Source organism: Ranitomeya variabilis, chromosome 5, assembly GCF_051348905.1.
Source record: "Ranitomeya variabilis isolate aRanVar5 chromosome 5, aRanVar5.hap1, whole genome shotgun sequence".
Taxonomy (NCBI): Eukaryota; Metazoa; Chordata; class Amphibia; order Anura; family Dendrobatidae; genus Ranitomeya; species Ranitomeya variabilis.
Window position 1 is genome coordinate 181,801,972 of NC_135236.1, and position 21,648 is coordinate 181,823,619.

The 21,648-nt window shown below is 44.7% G+C and overlaps 1 protein-coding gene across 2 annotated transcripts in view; it reads left to right on the plus strand.

The window, feature by feature from the left end:
• CRTC3 (CREB regulated transcription coactivator 3) overlaps positions 1-20,321 on the plus strand; it is a 172,948-nt gene extending 152,627 nt beyond the window's left edge. For both annotated transcript variants that reach the window (XM_077263614.1, XM_077263613.1), the window contains 3 exons: positions 7,943-8,023; positions 16,464-16,668; positions 19,725-20,321. In XM_077263614.1, coding sequence (XP_077119729.1) covers positions 7,943-8,023; positions 16,464-16,668; positions 19,725-19,930 — 492 coding nt within the window. In that variant the 3' untranslated portion in view covers positions 19,931-20,321. The remainder of the gene's footprint in view (positions 1-7,942; positions 8,024-16,463; positions 16,669-19,724) is intronic.
• Positions 20,322-21,648: the final 1,327 nt, after the last annotated feature.

Genomic DNA, 21,648 nt, shown 5'->3' on the forward strand with positions numbered 1-21,648 from the left:
AAGCAGCTTTTAATTTGCATAAAAAAGCAGCAAAAACGCAACGTGTCAACAGAGCCTAAGTGTTCAAGTTAAAGGCCCGACGGGACATATTGACATGATGAAAGGACACAGAAGCTATCTTTCCGCAGTACGCAGGGGGCTACATTTAATGGGTCCGTCTAATAATCTCACTAAAAAGGGGCGTTATTTGCAGAGCGTAGGTATATGTATTCTAAGACCGCTGTTGGAGTAGATGAGACGGAATAACTTCTTAGTCTCCCAAGGATGAAATCATAACTCTATCGATTAAGGAAAGTTTATTGTAGCTACAATCATTGATAGGACAGAACTGCCTCTATTATGTTGGGGTCAAATTCTTATAGTAAAATTACAAGAGGTTGTACAGGTAGGAAGGACATTCGAAAGTTATACATAGCCGAATTATAACAAGTAATTAGTAAATCTGAGTCAGTCTGTCTGTCCCTTAAGCGTCTTTCACACTTCCGTCTTTCTTTTTCCGTCACAATGCGTCTTTATGTGAAAAAACGGATGCAGCAAATGGTCCGTTTTTTTCTCATAGACTTGTATTAGCGACGGATTGTGACAGATGGCCACACGTTTCATCCATCGTGCGCTGGATCCGTCGTAAAATTGCTGTCCGTCGGGCGGAGACAACGCATAGGAACGTTTTTTGTGTATGTCAGAAAATCGCTCAGCGACGGATCCTGCGCTGCCCGTCGTTGGCTATAATGGAAGCCTATGGGCACAGGATCTGTCGCTGATTGTGAAAAGCAGGAATCCAGCGACAGATGCCATCTTTTCAAACTGAGCATGCGCGGAAGAATTTCCCGTCAGGGAATTTCCCTCTCGCTCTCTCTCATAGGCAGCAACAATAGTAAAAAGATATAATGTAAAAAATAATTTAAAAAATCGTGATATTCTCACCTTCCGGCGTCCCCCGCAGCCTTCCCAATGCTCGCATTCCCAGTGATGCATAGGAAAATGACCCGATGACGTAGCGGTCTTGCGATTTTTACAATCAGCACAGGATCCGTCTTTTCAACATTTTGACGGATTGTGGCTGATTGTAAAAAACGGAAGTGCGAAAGAGGCCTTAGACACAGAACTACTGTACTCTCTGGAAGAAAATCTATTTAAATAAGTCTTATCAGGTCAAAACTTGAGCGTTTTTGCTCCCTTTTTGTTCCTGCTGCTCACATCAGTGATTCACAATAGATAATCACATTGCCTAATAAAATCAGAGCCTTAAAAACGTATTTATTAAAAAATCATTAAAAAGTCCCCAAAAATGTAAATGACAAATACTAAATAGACTAAAGTTTAAATATTCACACATATACAAGTATAGGTAATAACCACAGTGATAGAAGGCACACCAATGGCCCAGAGTCTCGGGGGACCTGTTTTTCCCTATTAATTCCCCGTTATCTGCCCTGCCTAGCAGTGGATGTTGGCACCCTAAATTATAGCCTAAAAGGTAGTGATGAGCGCGTGTGCTCGAGTTTTCCGAGCACGCTCGAGTGGTCACCGAGTATTTTGGGCATGCTCGTAGATTGTTTGTGTCCCCACAGCAGCATGATTTGCGGCTGCTAGACAGCCAGAATACATGTGGGGGTTGCCTGTTTGTTAGGGAATCCCCACATGTATTCATGCGGTCTAGCCGCCGCAGGGACACAAACATAATATCCGGGCATGCCCAAGATACTCGGAGAACACCTGAGCATGCTCGGAAAACTCGAGTAACGAGCACACTCGCTCATCACTACTAAAAGGGCGTCCTCGCTCAATGTTTCACCCTAATATAACTTGGCCAGTCCTATATTAATTAACCAGGGTATAGTCAATTATATAATCTAGGCAGAGGTTACCTAAATAAACAAGAATATCTTTTATCCTGGTGACTGCTCCTTTTTTATGTAATAATTACAGTTTTCTCCTTCGCCTCATTGGGGGACACAGACCATGACCATGGGTGTATGCTGCTGCCACCAGGAGGCTGACACTAAGTATTACAAAGAAAGTTAGCTCCTCCCCTGCAGTATACACACTCCTGCTGGCTCCCAGCTAACCAGTTCTTGCTTAGTGTCCGTAGGAGGCACACGGACTGGTCTGCTATTCAGACCCGAAGAATCTTTTTACTTTTACCTTTTACCGGACGAAGGGGGCGACGGATTCTTTCATGTTCGGATCTCCCCCGAACCAACAACAGGCGAGCACGGGAGTTTTACCTCTCCGTATCCTCTCCTGCGACGTGGGAAGCCACTGCCTGAGCTGAATCTAGGGGCGACGGGCCCCTTCAAGGGCACCGATCTCCCCCCTCCCTGATCAGACGAGCACTGGAGTGTCACCTTCAGTATCCTCTTCTGCAGCCAGGCCTATTGCCGGACATCAGCCATGCCCACCAGGTTTTACCCTCGGCTGTTCAGAGGCACTTTACAACGTGGCGTCCGAGCAGCCCCCACTGCACCACCACTATTAAGAGCGGATGGTACAAGGAGGCGGACGGTTCCTCTCCTCCTCCCTAACAAACGGATGATGGATTGAGGTTTATCCCTACACCGTCCACGCTGCACAGAACAGCGCTGAAACCCACATCCGCGGCGGCTCCATGCCGGGACGCGCAACGATGGTGAGTGGATCCATCTTCAGAGGGATATCCATAAAGGCGCAGGCAGCCTTAGCCACTTTCCTGTGGCCCACCTCTCTGAGGTAACGCTCTGGCCGGCTACAAAGATTTAGCCCCTTGCTTCGGCCGATGTGTAGGCCGCATCCCGGAAGTCTCCTGAAACGCCCCGCTGGTGTCGCCCGCCTGCTACAGAAATTTAGGCCCCGGCTTGGGCCTATTCAGCATCGTGTCCGTCGCTCCGCCCCCCGAGTTGGCGCTTCTTGCTCTCTGCGAGATTTTATCTACTCTGCAGCTCACAGTGGCCATCTTGGTCCACCCGGCCGGCTCACACTGAGGCAACGATTTTTAGCATTAAGGGGGCACAACCACTCTACATCAAGGCATTAAGCGCGCAAGTATTCTCCCTTCTTAAAGGCACATGTAGTATTATCTGGTTTTAAAGGCGCAGGTCCAGTATTGTCTGGTCTTAAAGGCGCATGTCCAGTATTCTCTGTTCTTAAAGGCGCATGTCCAGTATTGGCTGGTCGTAAAGGCGCAGGTCCAATATTGTCTGTTCTTAAGGGCGCATGTCCAGTATTGTCTGGTCTTAAAGGAGCATGTCCAGTATTGTCTGGTCTTAAAGGCGCATGTCCTGTTTTGGCTGGTCTTAAAGTCGCATGTCCCGTATTGTCTGTTCTTAAAGGCGCATGTCCAGTATTCTCTGTTCTTAAAGGCGCATGTCCAGTATTGGCTGGTCGTAAAGGCGCAGGTCCAATATTGTCTGTTCTTAAGAGCGCATGTCCAGTATTGTCTGGTCTTAAAGGAGCATGTCCAGTATTGTCTGGTCTTAAAGGCGCATGTCTAGTATTGTCTGGTCTTAAAGGCACGTGACCAGTTTTCCCTGGTCTTAAAGGCGCATGGCCAGCATACCCTGGTCTTACGCACATGGCCAGTATGCCCTGGTCTTAAAGGCGCATGACCAGTATTCCTGGTCTTAAAGGCACGTGACCAGTATTCCTGGTCTTAACAACACGTAACCAGTATTCCCTGGTCTTAAAGACGCATGACCAGTACTTCTTGGTCTTAAGGGCACATGTCCAGTATTACCTGGTCTTAAAGGCACATGACCAGTATGTCCTGGTCTTAAAGGCACGTGACCAGTATGCCCTGGTCTTAAAGGCACATGACCAGTAGGCCCTGGTCTTACACACTTGGCCAGTATGCCCTGGTCTTAAAGGCACATGACCAGTACGACCTGGTTTTTAAAGGCACATGACCAGTATGCCCTGGTCTTAAAGGAACATGATCAGTATGCCCTGGTCTTAAAGGCACGTGACCAATATGCCCTGGACTTAAAGGCACATGACCAGTATGCCCTGGTCTTAAAGGCACGTGTTCAATATGCCCTGGACTTAAAGACACATAACCAGTATGCCCTGGTCTTCAAAGCATATGACAAGTATGTCCTGGTTCTTAAAGGCACATGACCAGCATGCCCTCCTCCTAAAGGCACAAGACCAGTATACCCTGGTCTTAAAGACGCACGACCAGTATTCCCTAGTCTTAAAGGCGCATGACCAGTATTTACTGGTCTTAAGGGCACATCATCAATCCGAAGCTGGTCACCCTAACTGAGCTCTGGAGCCTTCGCCACTCATCCCCTAACCGCAACCCATGGTTTTCTCAGACCAAGAGATTGAATCCCTCTGTGAACCCTCTGTGGCTCGGAGTGCTCGCAGGACCGAGATACATGGTCCCTCTCCTACATGGGAGCGTCCGCTAGCAGGGGCCGCAAGTGTTCTAGAAAAACGTACAGGCGTCTGCAAAACGGAAGTTTTTCATTTCCTAATCTCTCCCCCATGATTTGTTGAGAACAACGCTGAATATGGATCGCATATTGCCTTGGATTGCAAGAGCTTCAGAAAAGGAGGGACTCTCCTATTTATACCATCAACAAATCGACGAGCAATTCACTGGACAGAAGCCGCTAAGTAGGTTGCCATACCTGGTCTGATTTTTATGGGCGACGGGTCCTTTTAAGGGCACCGATTCCCCCCACATCTTCAACAGACGAACACATGCAGTGTTGCCTCCATGTATCCTCTTCTGCATCCAGGCCTAATGCCAAACAACCTGCCCTGTCCACCCGGGGACCTCAACTCTGGGGATGTACAGAGGCACACATCTTTGGCGTCCGAGCACCCCCCTTTGTATCAATTTAGGGAATGATGCAAGAAAGCGGACGATTCCTCTCCACGTCCCTGTTAACAGAATGGTGGATCGAAGGTTCCTAATTTTCTACTCTGCACGAAGATGGCAAGAGGCCTGCTGGTTGCAGCCCCGCATTCTGCCACTTGGCAGTCTAACCGGGTGCAATTTCTTGTGGTATACCTACCAGTATCCCTGCCCGATGTATCATCAATTAAAAAACCACAGACGGTCGGATAGCAAATCTGGTTCGTTCTGTCTTGTGGCTTCGGGTTCAGCGCTCTACCCTTCTTTAGCGCCACATGATGTTGCTTGACCAATAGTCTCCTGGTCAGAGACCTTATCTACTTCAATTCAAATCAAATCTTCTGAGCGGGAGACTAACAAGGGATCGTATTTTTTCTACAGACCCATCCAGCAGTAGAAGCATTGTCCTGGACAGTCTAGATCTAAGAGATCTTGGTTTCACGAAGGAGAAAATGAAAAGTATGATCATTCCTGGACCTCAAACTTCTAACAACCTTTGACAAGGCCCTCCTTTTTCAGATGCAGTTCCTCCGCTCAGCCATTACTTCAACAACAACAACAACAACAACAACAACAACAACAAAAAAAAAAAAAAAAAGTGGAGTTTTCTGGCATCCTTCGACATTCGGTTTTCTTACCCTCACCTGCCTACTTTTTTCCCCTCTACAATTATCTCTTCTCCTTTCCATTCGCGAACAGCATTTTCAAGTCACGACCTCGCCCTTCAGCCTGGCTACTGCACCACAGTGGTCGCAACGCTCATAGCAGTTGTCATGTGCTTCTTGCACCCTAGAAACATGGTCGTCCTGCCCTACTCGGTCGACTTTCTAGCCGCTCTACAAGGACTACGCTAAGTTGTCTATATCACTTGCAATACCCTCTCACTTGGGCTAGCAGCTAAACTTAGACAAGTTTTTTCCTCATTCCCAGCCCAGCAGATCCTCTTTGACGATGATCCTGCACAAGAAGGATGGTAATTCTCTCTCTCGAGTCAAGGTCGTGGCCCTTCAACACAGAGCTTGTGCACTTGATCACTCATTCCCTCGGTTCATTCAATTAGCTAGGAGGGTTCTGAGCAATAAGACGAAAACGGAAGTAGTTTTCTTTTGCTCCGCTCGTTTTCAGCAAGTCAATCAGGCTTTCAAAAGGTAGTCTCTAAGCTCCTTCCTCATCCAGAGCCTTCTTCTGGTCCAATGGTTTTTAGGGATACCAATGCCCGTCTTCTTCTCCCGATCATTTATCTGGGGATCCGAACAGTACGGCTAATCCTACAGCAGGTCCACTGCCCTTAGGCGGGTCAACCATCCATCTTCAATTTGGATAATGCCACGGCTGTGCCATACGTCAATCATCTCGCAGGTACCCACAGTCAAGCGCCATGGCCGAGGTACCTCGCACTCTCTGATGGGCCGAGATCTATCATTCGGTGATCTCAACAGTACATGTCCCTGGAGTAGAACACTGGGCGGCTGACATATTCAGCCGTCAGGGTTTTCTCCTCATGTGAGTGGGAACTTCACTCGGAAGTCTTCCTTCACATCTGCCTTCACTGGAGTACTCCAGATGTAGGTCGGATGGCGTCCAAGCTGAACGCCTATGTACTCCAGTTCAAGGTTTGGCTTCAAGATCCAAGTCCATCGCAGTGCATACTCCGTTTCTTCCACGGTACCAATTTCCATAACTCCTCTTCCACTACGTCTTGAGATCTTTTTGGAAGCAGAAAAGGCCCCCAGTGATCCCGGGAGACCCGCACTGACCATGTCAGGTTTTCTCGCTTGCGGTACTAGTATTTCTCCATCTTATTTCATCAAAACTGGAAATATGGACCTTCTCGCAGGGAGCCTTCACCTGTAGTTCTTCCCTACCGCGTACCGTTAGATCTGGGGGACCTTAATGGTCCTGGGGATCTTACAGTAGACTCCTTTTTCGATCCAGAAAGACTTTACTATCAGGGAACGTCACTCCCCTTTTTTCTCTGCGTTCTTGTCATCCTGATGAGTCTTCAGAGCTTGCCACTCTGTTCTTTTCAGTCTTTTTTCCTTATTACCATCAATGCATCGTTGCCCTCAAGCCATCCCCTTCCCTCGTTGCCAAGGTGGTTTTGTATTCCCACTGTTGCAGGGGCATCGTCCTCTCATCTCTTTCGGCTCCAGTCCACACAACGGAATGGGTTCTCCATAATCTGGAAGAAGTGAGTGCTCCAAGTGGGTACGTATCGAGGACGGCGTCCTTCCGAAGGTTGGACACTTTGCTTGGGCTTCTCGATGGTAAGTAGGCTTCCCGACGGTCACAGGAAGGGTTTAGCCGTGTTCATCGGCCACGTTAGCCTGGTGGATTCTTTTCACCATCCAGGAGTCCTTCCGTGCTAGATGTCAGCCTATCTCCCTGTCTCAGGGCTCTAGGCACCAGGCGTCGGCAAGCACGACCGCAAGCTTGCGAATTCTTCCAGTCCGCATGCATTCTTGAAGCACTATAATTCACACACTTCCACAGATGTGAGTCTGGGCAGGCGGACTTTGCAGGCCGCCTTGGCGCACTTGTAAGTAGCGGTTACACGGCCTGATCTGATGTTGTCCCCACCCAGGGACTGCTTTGGGACGTCCCATGGTCTGTGTCCCCCAATGAGGCGAAGGAGAAATAGGGATTTTTGTGTACTCACCGTAAAATCCTTTTCTCCGAGCCATTCATTGGGGGACACAGCTCCCTCCCTATTATTAGTTGTATTTGTTTTTATCATTTGATATGTTATACTCTCATATATAATGTGACATACTATACGCTTATATGTTGTTATTGATCTCCTACTGCTTTTGCACCGAACTGGTTAGCTGGGAGCCAGCAGAGGGGTGTATACTGCAGGGGAGGAGCTAACTTTCTTTGTAATACTTAGTGTCAGCCTCCTGGTGGCAGCAGCATACACCCATGGTCATGGTCTGTGTCCCCCAATGAATGGCTCGGAGAAAAGGATTTTACGGTGAGTACACAAAAATCCCTATTTTATTACTCGTGTGTAATTACGAAAACGGTCTGCCTCCGGCAGAAGACGACTGCCACTAACTGCATTGTCTTTATACTTCTATGTGTCTCTGGTTTCTTTTGCAGAGCACCCTGAGCGGTTTCTTTTCAGATCCTTTCTTTGATCAGCAGCAGCCCATGAGACAGGGGAAATGTCTATGGCAGCAGGTCAGTCTTACTGCTCTACATTTACTTTTGGTGAAGTCTGTTGAGAACTCTTTCTTGATTTATGGCCCGGTTTATCCTTTCGTACTAACACTGCTTGTGTGGTGAGTTGTAGCATTGTACGTACTGTCTGCATTGACAGCTGATGTTTAACTTACTAGGGTCTAACATATAATCTGGGCATCCGGCTATTATACATATCAGACCTGGCAGAAAGCATAGTTATGGTGTACGTAGAACAGGCTATGATGGGACTCTTCAGACCCCTCTCATCCTGATACAAGTCATTGCTAAAATGTTCAGCCCCCTTTTTCAATATGGCTTTAAACATTATGTATGTGGAAGTAATATATGTCTTGATTTTGAAGAGCAAATTCTGTTATCTGTAACAAAACTACTGACAAACTTTAAAGGGCTTGTCCAGTGAAATGATGTGACTGACCACCTATCCCTAACCAAGGTGATGGCTCCTAGATCGTTTGGTGTCTGGCCGCTGGCACCCCCAGTGATTCCTGTGCACTTTTATCCCAGTTAGTGCTGATCCTCATAACTTCCCTTGTAGGAGTTACTGGAATAAGCAGAATACAGCGCTCTATCAGTCCCTTAGAGAATAAATCAAACAACTGTCAAGCGTGCACACTGGGGGAAAACAAGTACTCCATTTTGCAGGTCGATGGGGGTCTTGGCAATAGGATTCCCACTAATCTTTAAATTATTGCCTATTCCTTCGATGGATGGTAGCTTCATTGCACTGAACAACACACTTAAAGGGAACCTGTCACCCCCAAAATCGAAGGTGAGCTAAGCCCACCGGCATCAGGGGCTTATCTACAGCATTCTGTAATGCTGTAGATAAGCCCCTAATGTATCCTGAAAGATGAGAAAAAGAGGTTATATGCTGGGCCTCTCTGACCTTTCCCGGCGCCTGCGCACTGCAGTACTTTGCCCTCAACAGGGCAAAGTACGCCTGCATCGAAGCCGCGGCTTGAATGCAAGAAGAGGACGTCATCGTAAAAAGATGGGAGGCCCCGGACCGGACGGCGACACCCATCGGACCCGGACCGCAGCGGGACCGCCCCTGGGAGAGTATAATCTAACCTCTTTTTCTCATCTTTCAGGATACATCGGGGGCTTATCTACAGCATTACAGAATGCTGTAGATAAGACCCTGATGCCGGTGGGCTTAGCTCACCTTCGATTTTGGGGGTGACAGGTTCCCTTTAATGTTGTGCCATCCATTTTAAAAATATCCTCTATTGTTAGCAGTATCTGAAAAAGTTGCTAATCTGACATTTGCAATCCGTAATCCACTACAATAAAATTGCATTTTAAAATACACAAACATGCAAAATTTATGAAAATTTAGATTTTTTTCTTGCAGTTAAAATAAATAAATAAATAAATATTGGTCATTTGATACTTGGGTCCATGATCTTGTCTTGGCTAGTTGCACCATGTGAAATGTATGGCTGTTAGTATTTTGGACAGTGCCTCTCTTGCCTCCATGTTCTCATTTCAAGTGCTTGGTTGTTTTAAGTCTGTTAAATACAAGACTTTACACACGTCTCACGTGGCCAAAACCACAACTGCATGGCGTGGCCACTGGGTGCATGACTCTGCTTGAATGGAAGCGTTACCTTCCGAAACGTATGACTTTTGGCTACACATGCAGGTGTGGTTATGACTGTAACAGACTCATCACTATTTTATCTTGAGCTTCATGGAGATGTCGGTGATTTTTCACATACGCAGAAAAAAATCTGATTTTCAGCTGTGTTTAGGATACAATTTTCATCAGTTTGGTCAGTGTGTCGATTTTTACCATCAAAGTGTCATCAGTCTTTATTGTATGCAAAAATAAAATGGATGTTTCTCAAGCATCTGAGTGAATGATGGACAGCACTAAGATTCAACAACACTGTGTGCAGAGTTATTAGGCAAGTTGTATTTTAGAGGATTATTTTTTATTATAGATCAACAACTATGTTCCTAAACAACCGAAAAGACTCATAAATATCAAAGCTTAATATTTTTGGAAGTTGGAGTGGTTTTTTTTTTAGATTTGGCTATCTTAGGAGGATATCTGTTTGTGCAGGTAACTATTACTGTGCAGAATTATTAGGCAACTTAATAAAAACCAAATATATTCCCATCTCACTTGTTTATTTTCACCAGGTAAACCAATATAACTGCACAAAATTTAGAGATAAACATTTCTGACATGCAAAAACAAAACCCCCCAAAATTAGTGACCAATATAGCCACCTTTCTTTATGATGACACTCAACAGCCTTCCATCCATAGATTCTGTCAGTTGCTTGATCTGTTTACGATCAACATTGCGTTCAGCAGCCACCACAGCCTCCCAGACACTGTTCCGAGAGGTGTACTGTTTTCCCTCCCTGTAGATCTCACATTTTATGAGGGACCACAGGTTCTCTATGGGGTTCAGATCAGGTGAACAAGGGGGCCATGTCATTATTTTTTCTTCTTTGAGACCTTTACTGGCCAGCCACGCTGTGGAGTAGTTGGAGCCATGTGATGGAGCATTGTCCTGCATGAAAATCATGTTTTTCTTGAACGATACCAACTTCTTCCTGTACCACTGCTTGAAGAAGTTGTCTTCCAGAAACTGGCAGTAGGTCTGGGAGTTGAGCTTCACTCCATCCTCAACCCAAAAAGGTCCAACAAGTTCATCTTTGATGATACCAGCCCATACCAGTACCCCACCTCCACCTTGGTGGCGTCTGAGTCGGAGTGGAGCTCTCTGCCCTTTACTGATCCAGCCTCTGGCCCATCCATCTGGCCCATCAAGAGTCACTCTCATTTCATCAGTCCATAAAACCTTTGAAAAGTCAGTCTTAAGATATTTCTTGGCCCAGTCTTGACGTTTTATCTTATGTTTCTTGTTCTAAGGTGGTCGTTTTTCAGCCTTCCTTACCTTGGCCATGTCCCTGAGTATCGCACACCTTGTACTTTTTGTTACTCCAGTAACGTTGCAGCTCTGAAATACTTGTGGCAAATGGCATCTTGGCAGCTTCCCGCTTGATTTTCCTCAATTCATGGGCAGTTATTTTTTGCCCAACACACTTCTTGCGACCCTGTTGGCTATTTTCCCTTGAAACGCTTGATTGTTCGGTGATCACGCTTCAAATGTTTGGCCATTTCGAGACTGCTGCGTCCCTCTGCAAGACATCTCACAATTTTGGACTTTTCAGAGCCCGTCAAATCTCTTCTGACTCATTTTGCAAAAGGAAAGGATTAATAATTAAGCACACCTTATATAGGGTGTTGATGTCATTAGACAACACCCCTCCTCATTACAGAGATGCACATCACCTGATTTACTTAATTGGTAGTTGGCTCTCAAGCCTGAACAGCTTGGAGTAGGACAACATGTATAAAAAGTATCATGTGATCCAAATACAACTTGCCTAATAATTCTGCACACAGTGTAGGATGCCATCCATGAGCTGTCCAAGTTTTTCCCAGACCCATAGACTTGCATTGGTGAGTTTGATCCGTGACTCGAATCAAAACAAACATGTCAATGTTTTGTAGGCTTTTATTTTGCAGAGCAGGCTACTTGGTTTACACCAAAACACAGACATGTGAACAGCTCCATAGACTACAATGGGTCTTTATTGTATCTGGTAGAACTCGAATGTTAAAACCGGACTCCTGAATGAGCCCCTTACACGCTGAGTTTGCAAGCCACCTGATTAACAGGATCTAGAGATGATACATTGATGTGAATTTATTGTTTGCAGATGAAAATCATTATCTTTTTATGCTAATAATTCTTTGGATTAATTCTACAGAATATAATTTGTCCATCGTTATCATTGTCAGCTAGGTCTAGCGGTGATGATGAACATTCACTCTTTACCTTGAATTCTCTTTTTGACAGCTGGAGAAAGTGATAGAATAAGTCATCTGAAGCAATCATTGTGCTCCATTGGGGTACATAGATGTCGTAGAGCGGGGGGACGCATCTAGTCCATGCATTATATCGAATGCCCATTGATTATAATATTTAAATACATTGTAAAGTGCAGAATAAAGTGGTAGATGTTAAAAAGAATGTGGGCAGAATCTAACGACACCAAACAAAAGAAAAGACTGAAGTAGCCATAAACCACCAGATGAAGTAAAAGCGACAATTTCATTGAGAAATCATCATTAAAATATCAAGTACACAGTATTATTTAGGTCATGAGGACGGAAAGGAGAAACAACCAAACGGAGGGGCAGACGTTATGTTATCATAGGGTAGGAAGACACCCAGTACAAGTCAATTGCAAAGGGTGCCCAGTTCTAAGTGTAATTAAATAAGCCTGAGTAAAAGTGCATGTGCATTGAGATAAAGTGCTAGCAGTAGGTATGGAGGCATGAATCATTTATCTATCTATATAATCGTCTAAGGGGTACTTCCGTCTGTCTGTCTTTCTGTATGTAACGGAAATCCCAGTGCTGCTGATTGATCGCGGCCGTCCGGCCGCGACAAATCAGCGACATGCTTAGTCCGGCCGCGAATTTGCCCCTCCCTACTCTCCTCAAGTCAGTGCCCCCTCCCTACTCCCCTCCAGTCAGTGCCAGTGTGTCGCCCCATCCCGGACCAACTTTTTACTATTAATGCTGCCTATGCAGCATCAATAGCAAAAAGATATAATGTTAAAAATGAATTTAAAAAAGAAAATTGTGCTATTCTCACCTTCCGCCGTCTACCGATGCGCGCGATGCTGCCGCCAGCTTCCATTCCCAGTGATGCATTGCGAAATTACCCAGATGACTTAGCGATCTCGAGACAGCTGCGGTGGATGCTCGAGGGTGAGTATATAACTATTTTTTATTTAATTTTTTTTTCTTTTAACAGGGATATGGTGCCCACACTGCTATATACTGCGTGGGCTGTGTTATATACTGCGTGGGCTGTGTTATATACTGCGTGGGCTGTGTTATATACTGCGTGGGCTGTGTTATATACTGCGTGGGCTGTTATATACTGCGTGGGCTGTGTTATATACTGCGTGGGCTGTGTTATATACTGCGTGGGCTGTGTTATATACTGCGTGGGCTGTGTTATATACTGCGTGGGCTGTGTTATATACTGCGGGGGCTGTGTTATATACTGCGGGGGCTGTGTTATATACTGCGGGGGCTGTGTTATATACTGCGGGGGCTGTGTTATATACTGCGTGGGCTGTGTTATATACTGCGTGGGCTGTGTTATATACTGCGTGGGCTGTGTTATATACTGCGTGGGCTGTGTTATATACTGCGTGGGCTGTGTTATATACTGCGTGGGCTGTGTTACATACTGCGTGGGCTGTGTTATATACTGCGTGGGCTGTGTTATATACTGCGTGGGCTGTGTTATATACTGCGTGGGCTGTTATATACTGCGTGGCCTGTGTTATATACTACGTGGGCTGTGCTATATACTACGTGGGCTGTGCTATATATTACGTGGGCTGTGCTATATATTACGTGGGCTGTGCTATATATTACGTGGGCTGTGTTATATACTACGTGGGCTGTGTTATATACTACGTGGGCTGTGTTATATACTACGTGGGCTGTGTTATATACTACGTGGGCTGTGTTATATACTACGTGGGCTGTGTTATATACTACGTGGGCTGTGTTATATACTACGTGGGCTGTGTTATATACTACGTGGGCTGTTATATACTACGTGGGCTGTTATATACTACGTGGGCTGTTATATACTACGTGGGCTGTTATATACTACGTGGGCTGTGTTATATACTACGTGGGCTGTGTTATATACTACGTGGCTGTGCTATATACTACGTGGCTGTGCTATATACTACGTGGCTGTGCTATATACTACGTGGCTGTGCTATATACTACGTGGCTGTGCTATATACTACGTGGCTGTGCTATATACTACGTGGCTGTGCTATATACTACGTGGCTGTGCTATATACTACGTGGCTGTGTTATATACTACGTGGCTGTCTGTTATATACTACGTGGCTGTCTGTGTTATATACTACGTGGCTGTGCTATATACTACGTGGCTGTGCTATATACTACTATACATATTCTAGAATACCCGATGCGTTCGAATCGGGCCACCATCTAGTATACAATAATATCCTGATTAAGTCATGCAGGTATAGCATAGCCTAGGTATCAGCATATGTCTCCCTAAATGTCTTGACCATGTCAGATAGTAACAATCTGACACTTAACCATGTCAAAGTAAATTGGAATGCCCCACGCAGCCCCGACGTGCGTTTCGCTACCGCTTTTTCAAGTGGAGGTGTTTGTAATGTGCTTGACAGATGGAGTTTATAAATATGGAGTCCCAGGTGGAGCCATTTAGGCAGCGCATGAGTGTGATCATTGCGCCGTTGCGAATACTTGACTTAGTTCCTGATCCCAATTAACTAATGATGTGTTTTTTGAATATTGGATTCAGATTCTAAAGACCGCATAAAGTAGTGGCGGAAGTCCTGTTTCTAGGATTTTGTATGAAGACAATTACAAGAAACCCAAAAAGTGACAATCACTCTTCATTATAGGCTAAAGGGAAAGTGCAAGACGGGGCATTAACCAGACAACAGGTGTTCTGTGCTGCTTTACCTGCTTCCCTGATAAGATTGTGTGAAAGCACAACTCTTAAGGTACCGTCACACTAAGCGACGCTGCAGCGATACAGACAACGATGCCGATCGCTGCAGCGTCGCTGTTTGGTCGCTGGAGAGCTGTCACACAGACCGCTCTCCAGCGACCAACGATGCCGAGGTCCCTGGGTAACCAGGGTAAACATCGGGTTGCTAAGCGCAGGGCCACGCTTAGTAACCCGATGTTTACCCTGGTTACCAGTGTAAAATGTAAAAAAACAAACACTACATACTCACCTTCACGTCCCCCGGCGTCCGCTTCCTGCACTGACTGAGTGCCGGCCCTAACAGCAGAGCGGTGACGTCACCGCTGTGCTGTGCTTTCACTTTACGGCCGGCGCTCAGTCAGTGCAGGAAGCGGACGGCGGGGGATGCGAAGGTGAGTATGTACTGTTTGTTTTTTTACATTTTACACTGGTAACCAGGGTAAACATCGGGTTACTAAGCGCGGCCCTGCGCTTAGTAACCCGATATTTACCCTGGTTACCATTGTAAAACATCGCTGGTATCGTTGCTTTTGCTGTCAAACACGACGATACACGGCGATCTGACGACCAAATAAAGTTCTGAACTTTAATCAACGACCAGCGATATCACAGCAGGATCCTGATCGCTGCTGCGTGTCAAACACAACGATATCGCTATCCAGGACGCTGCAACGTCACGGATCGCTAGCGATATCGTTTAGTGTGACGGTACCTTAAGCTCAGAAACAGAAGGTGCAGCTGCTTCACTTGGTTGGCAGATCCAACACTGAAATCAAATGGTGTGGAGAGGCGTAAAGCTGCGCTGTTGGCGTCTCAACGAATGGGAATGTCCAGAAAAGGCAGTAGAATAAGCATTGCCGTTTAATCTCTACGCCAGCTCTTACCATAAGAGCCACTCTCACCACACTATTGCGTCCAGCTTCAAGCACCCCTATGGCTATCAGTATCCGCTTAGCTCCAGCTCACAATATCTTGGTCTCTCCTTGTCTCCCCTGCCAGAATATGCACATCCAGGTCTGCTACTCACAAAAGTCACCATCTTTAGGCCTTTTCTCCATACCTGGTGTCTAGATATGGTGCTAAACGCCACACATCATGGACCCGTGAACCACAGGTTGGGACCCCCATCTCTACGTGTTTAGAAGTTCAACTGACTCCTTCGTCAGGAGCCCCACAATCACTCTGCATTGTAAGACGAGCACTGTAGTCGGCTCAATGATGTAGGGTAATTTTATGAAAACTACAAGCGATGCAGTACTGCAATCCGGGTCTCCACCGCCATCTTTTACTTCCTCACTTCATTGTACACCTGGTAACAACAGATTTTCTTTAGAGGGAATTTCTCACCAGTTTTTTGCTACCCCATCTGATAGCAGCATAATATAGGGCAGAGACCCTGATTCCACTGATGTTTCACTTTACTAGGCTGCTTGCTGTCATTTTGATAAAGTCACTGTCACCGTCTGCAGATTGTCTTTTTCTGAATATTGAGCTCCATACAACCCTGCCCACACCACTTATTGGCAGCTTTCTGCCTATGCACAGTGTACACAGAAAGCTGGGGGCAGAGGACTACCTGGCTGTAGGTTTGCTAGTCCTCTAATGATACTCTCGTGCTGATAAAACCATAATCTTATCAAAATCTACACTAAGCAGCCCAGTCGGTGACACATCGCTGGAGTCAGGGTCTCCTCCTCCTCATTGTTTTCTTTTGCTTCTATTAAAAGTACTATTCTTCTAGGCCAAAAATAGCATTTATTGTCAGTGAATGTAATCTTTTCCGTGTTTTTTTTTTTCTAGCAAGAACAGTATGACATGTATGGCAGTCCTAGCAGTTCTCTGCCCAACAATAATTTCTTCGATCCAAACATGAACCTTCAGTACTCTCAGGCAGCCATGATGGGACTCGGGGGGAGTCATGGAAACCTTCAAGATCCTTTCCAGCTAAGGACAAGTTACTTGTATTCTAACTGCGGTGGGAGCGTTCCCAACATTATCCTAACAGGTCAGCCTAACCTTGATCAACACTACTGAATAATACCCTAAATAAGGATTAGGGGAATTCTTGCCATAGCACTAACTGTGAAAATACTCGGCAACAAAAAACACAGCAGATTTAGTTGAAGAAATACAGTAGTCTTGCAGCTAATTTAGGCTGTGGGTTTTCTTCCCCGCATGTGGGTGAGATTTTGTAAAAAGGAAAAAAAAAAAAAAAAAAAGGTGGCAATGCTGCTACAGTAATACACAGAGGAGTTTCTACCTAGAAAATTTAGATTGGAAAATGGCATTATGCAAACACCCTAATAAGCCCACGCTTAAATAGGTTATCCAGGATTTTTTTTTACACTATGGCCTAAAAACTTAACAGGCAGATAGTTGCTAACTACCTACCTGTTGTACCTGGCGTCAGCTCAGAGGGGTCACTGTCCACTCCTGCCTATGATTCTGGTGCTCGCCTCTACAGAACCACTCTTCTTCTGGCCTGCTCTGTTGATGGGGCGTGACTGCAAACATGCTGATTGACAGATGGTTTCCCGCAGTTAGGGAGCCGGCTGTCAATCAGCATGACACCATTAGTAACACCATGTCAACAGAGTGGAAGAGAAAGAGCTGCTCTGTTGACGTGACATCAGCAGAAGCCGCAGAATCGGTGGCATGAGCAGTCTGTCACCACTCTGTGCTGGCAGAGCTCTGCATCGGGCACTACAGACAGGTAGTTAGCGAGTACCAGCCTGTAAGTTATTAGCCCATAGTAACCCCTTCCTAAAATATGTGATGCAATCGTTGGATGGTAATGATGAGTTCCCATGGCAGCTTGGGGTCTGCTGAAGACCCCTGTGCCTGCTTATACGGTGATCTTCTGAATACGAGCCCGTGTCTGACATTGTAAAATATGCTCTTACTTGTTTTATACTTTGATTGCATCCTCTGTCATTTAGCTTTGGTCTTTTTGGTACAGTACCTTTCCAGAATAGGCAAATCTGTGCTAGAATTTTACATGTTGTGATTTTTACTTTTGCACAATGGAATAAAGCAATATTTATAGGCACTCTCAGCAGAAACCTTTAGCTTGCACCTCTTCCTACTGACCTTTCTATAAAATTCACAAACAGTTGCATGTTCTAGACCAGTCTTAGCTGTCTTAACCGGAGATCCACCTGCAGCTGTTAAGCAGGTAAATTGACAGCGGGATTCAACACGCGCCAGTCAGACGCGCCTCATAAATCCTGCCTGTCACGTGTTCGGGGACGCCGATGGGTTTTCAGGACAGCTGGTTGTGCAAAAGACCTCCGTATCGATCATCACAATACTCCTGTGAACGTTGGCTTGTGGCCGGCATTCATAGGAGATTGTGATTTCTGCTATACAAAGCAGTGCTGAACCACTGCTATGTATAGCACAAGGGATCGGTTGATTTCATCTTCAAGTCTCCTAGGGAGACTATTAAATAATGTGGAAAACATAAAAAAAACACAAATTCAAATCACCCCCATTTTGTTACACATATGTCTGTATGTGTATATACAAATATATACACTGTATATATTTTGGTATTTCTGCTTTCAGAAATATCCAATCTTTCAAATATAAAGAAAATTAATCCGATTGTTTAACAGCATATCAGGAAAAAAATTAAAATGCCAGAATTAAGTTTTTTTGACTGCCGCAACATTGCAATAAAATGCATTAAAAACACTGTCTCTCTGTGCAAAAAGTAAGCCATCACAAAGCTCCAGATCCCGGAAAATGAAAACGCTAGGCATCTTGGAAAATGGCGGCAAATGCAAAAACTTTTTTTTTTCTTACAAATTTCAGAATTTTTTTTTTCACCACATAAATTACACATTTGATATCTGTATATTCGTACTGACCTGAGGAATCGTCCTTCCAGGTCAGTTTTACCACATAGTGAACATAGTAAATAAAAAAACAATTGTGGAATTGCCAGGTTTTTGCAATTTCACCGCACTTTGGGGTTTTTTCCCCATTTCCAGTACACTATATGGTAAAACCAATGGCGTCATTCAAAAGTACAACTCGTCCCGCAAAAAACAAACCCTCACATGGCCATATTATAAATAAAAAAAGCTGGCTCTTGGAAGAAGGGGAGGGAAAAATGAAAATACGGAAGATGGCCATGGCGTGAAGGGGTTAAAATAGACGTGGAACAAATGCATTTCTGTCACAACCATATTCAACTTGCAAATTGTGAATTTTTTTGTGATAATTGTGCAAAAATTCAGCACAACATGTGACATACGACACATTGGCCTCCTGCTCCTATGCGTCTTGGGACGTACGACCATGCTTAAAAACTGCACTGGCATAATTTTCACCAAATTTATCAGAAGTTGCTACATTTTACAAATATAGATTAAGTTGCAGGGAGTACACTAAAGATTTGGCTTATATTTATTCCATTTTTGATAAATGTGGTCCGGTGTTTTAATAGTTGACAGCCATGTGAAGTGTAAAATGTATTTTAAGGATGGTTTCCTACCCAATACTTGTGAATACACTTAAGAGTTGTCCGATGCTGACAACCCCTTCTCAATAGCTATGTTCCCCTGAATAAAATAAAGTAATTACATGCTATACTCTGCGCCGGCGCCATTCCTGTGATGTTGGCACCTGGTTTCCCGAGGCTCCTGTGACACTGGTTGCAGGGCTTGCGTGACATAACGCAATCAGCAGCAGTTTCACTCTCCCTTCCTTCTTTGTTTTTTTTATATGGCGCCAACATATTCTGCAGCGCTTTCAGATGTAACTGACAGGTTGGAGAGCCAGCAGCGGCTCTCACTACTTCAGTTTCGTCCAAAGAAAGTGAGAGTGCAGTGGCCACTGATTGGCTGCAGGGTTCATGTGGCATAATAACGCAATGCCCGACGAGCCTGGAGAAAGCCAGTGCCATCATCGCTGGCTCCTCGCCGGCATCAGAGGCGAGTATAGGTTGTTTTTATTTTATACGGGGGTATTTCGCAATTGAGAAGGGGTCGTCGGAGTAGAGTAAAAGCCCTCTATTATTGAACCATCCTTCATACTTGGTGTTTTCTCTTTTAGAAGACTCAAACAGCTTATCGAAGGACATTGGCAATGCCGTCGCAGGGGTTTCCGAGCTGGGCTTTGACACAGATAATACATTTCAGTTGGATGATGAGCTGAAACTTGGACCTTTGAGCTTGGATAATCTGAGTATGTTAAGTGACCCTGAAATGGTCCTGCCCGACCCCACCATAGAGGACACCTTCCGTTCTGACAAGCTGTGATCCGGACTTTTTTGGGAGCGGTGCCTGCTTCAGTCTTTTTACAGGACAGAGGGGAGGAGAAATCAACCTATTCTGGCTGCAACTGAGAACAAATAGCTTTGTTCCAGGCTTGTTCACGATTTTCTGGATACTGAGCAGTTGTAATTACGTAAAGGATCTTTGACATTTTGAATGTCTGGTCAAATAGAAGAACTAAGATACTGCTTCAAACCAAGCCAGTAATTGATGTCTTGTAGATAAGCAACGAAATTCTATGTGAAACTTTCCTTGTAGAAGAACTGCCGCCTTGCTTCTTTTTATAGTGACGCCCCATTGCCTTACCTTTTTCTACCCTTTCACGCTTGCAGCTGTTGGCAGAATTCATTTCAATCTGCTGAAATTACGAAGGATTAAAACAAGCAAAAAAAAAAAAAATTATATATATATATATATATATATATATATATATATATATATATATCTATATATATATATATATCCCTGTTCTGAATGTTTAAAACCCAGTTATACAAGTGCTGGAGATACCTTATTGTCTGGAACCACTGACCTCGAGACGCACTGATGGATAAATGTCAGATTTGAAAGTCCATTGTGCTGTGAACTTTTGCCAAATTAGAGTAAAATATGGTATCAAATTATAACGAATCGGCATGTAATGTATAGAGGTAATAACGCAATAGTGCCTTAGTCCTAGACAAGAATTTTCTATGTACAGTGGATGCAACTTGATAGTTGCCCCAATTTACAAAAGCTTTGAGACCACTGGGATTCAGCGGCCTTTCCCGAGGCATTGATGATGTGCCGGATGTCATTTTTATTTAATCTGTCCCTCATTAATCAAGCTGTCACCAGTGATGGGAAAATTATGTCCAGACAGTCGAACTGATCAAGAAATGCTGTTACTTAGCAGCTTTGTGCTGTGGCTTTATACCTGCGTTCCCACCTCACGGCTGCGCTGCATTATTTTTATTTATTTTTTTGCTCTGCAGCAAAACCACAACATTTTTGGAAAATCAGGCATTTTTCTATGATTGTGGCAAAAAATGCAGCACAAACGTGTGAACACAGCCTAAAAGATGGCCCAGAGAACCCATGTGAACTATAATTAGGCAAGAACATGCTGGAAACATCCTAAGGCCACGTTCACACGTTCAGTGTTTGGTCAGTATTTCTTATCAGTATCTGTAAGCCAAAACCAGGAGTGGGTGATAAATACAGAAGTGGTGACGTGTTTCTATTATACGTTCCCTCTGATTGTTCCATTCCTGGTTTTGGCTTACAAATACTGATGTAAAATACTGACCAAATACTGAAGTTGTGAACGTGGCCTAAATGTTGCATTGAGAGTATAAAGGCTAAAGAATCGATTGGGATCTTTCTTCATATAAAGTCATGTCAAATTATGGAAATAGTAATCAGAGGCCCCCATCTACCGGTACTGAGAATTATGTTTAGCATGCATTGTTCAGAAGAAATATCCAGAACAGAAGTATAATTTATGTCACCGCATATTAGTGAACTAGATGAAAGAATTTTTAAATAATTAATTGGGTCAAATAAGTGATACTTCAAGCAAAAGTTCCTTTAATTCTAAATTTATTTAAGAAAAGGAGGAGCGTCGTGATCGGTTACTTGTCAGTTAGCTGAGCTCAACCAATCGGCATTGAGTACTTTGACAGCTGCACGCTGGGCCCCACCATCGTGTCCTCTTTAATGAG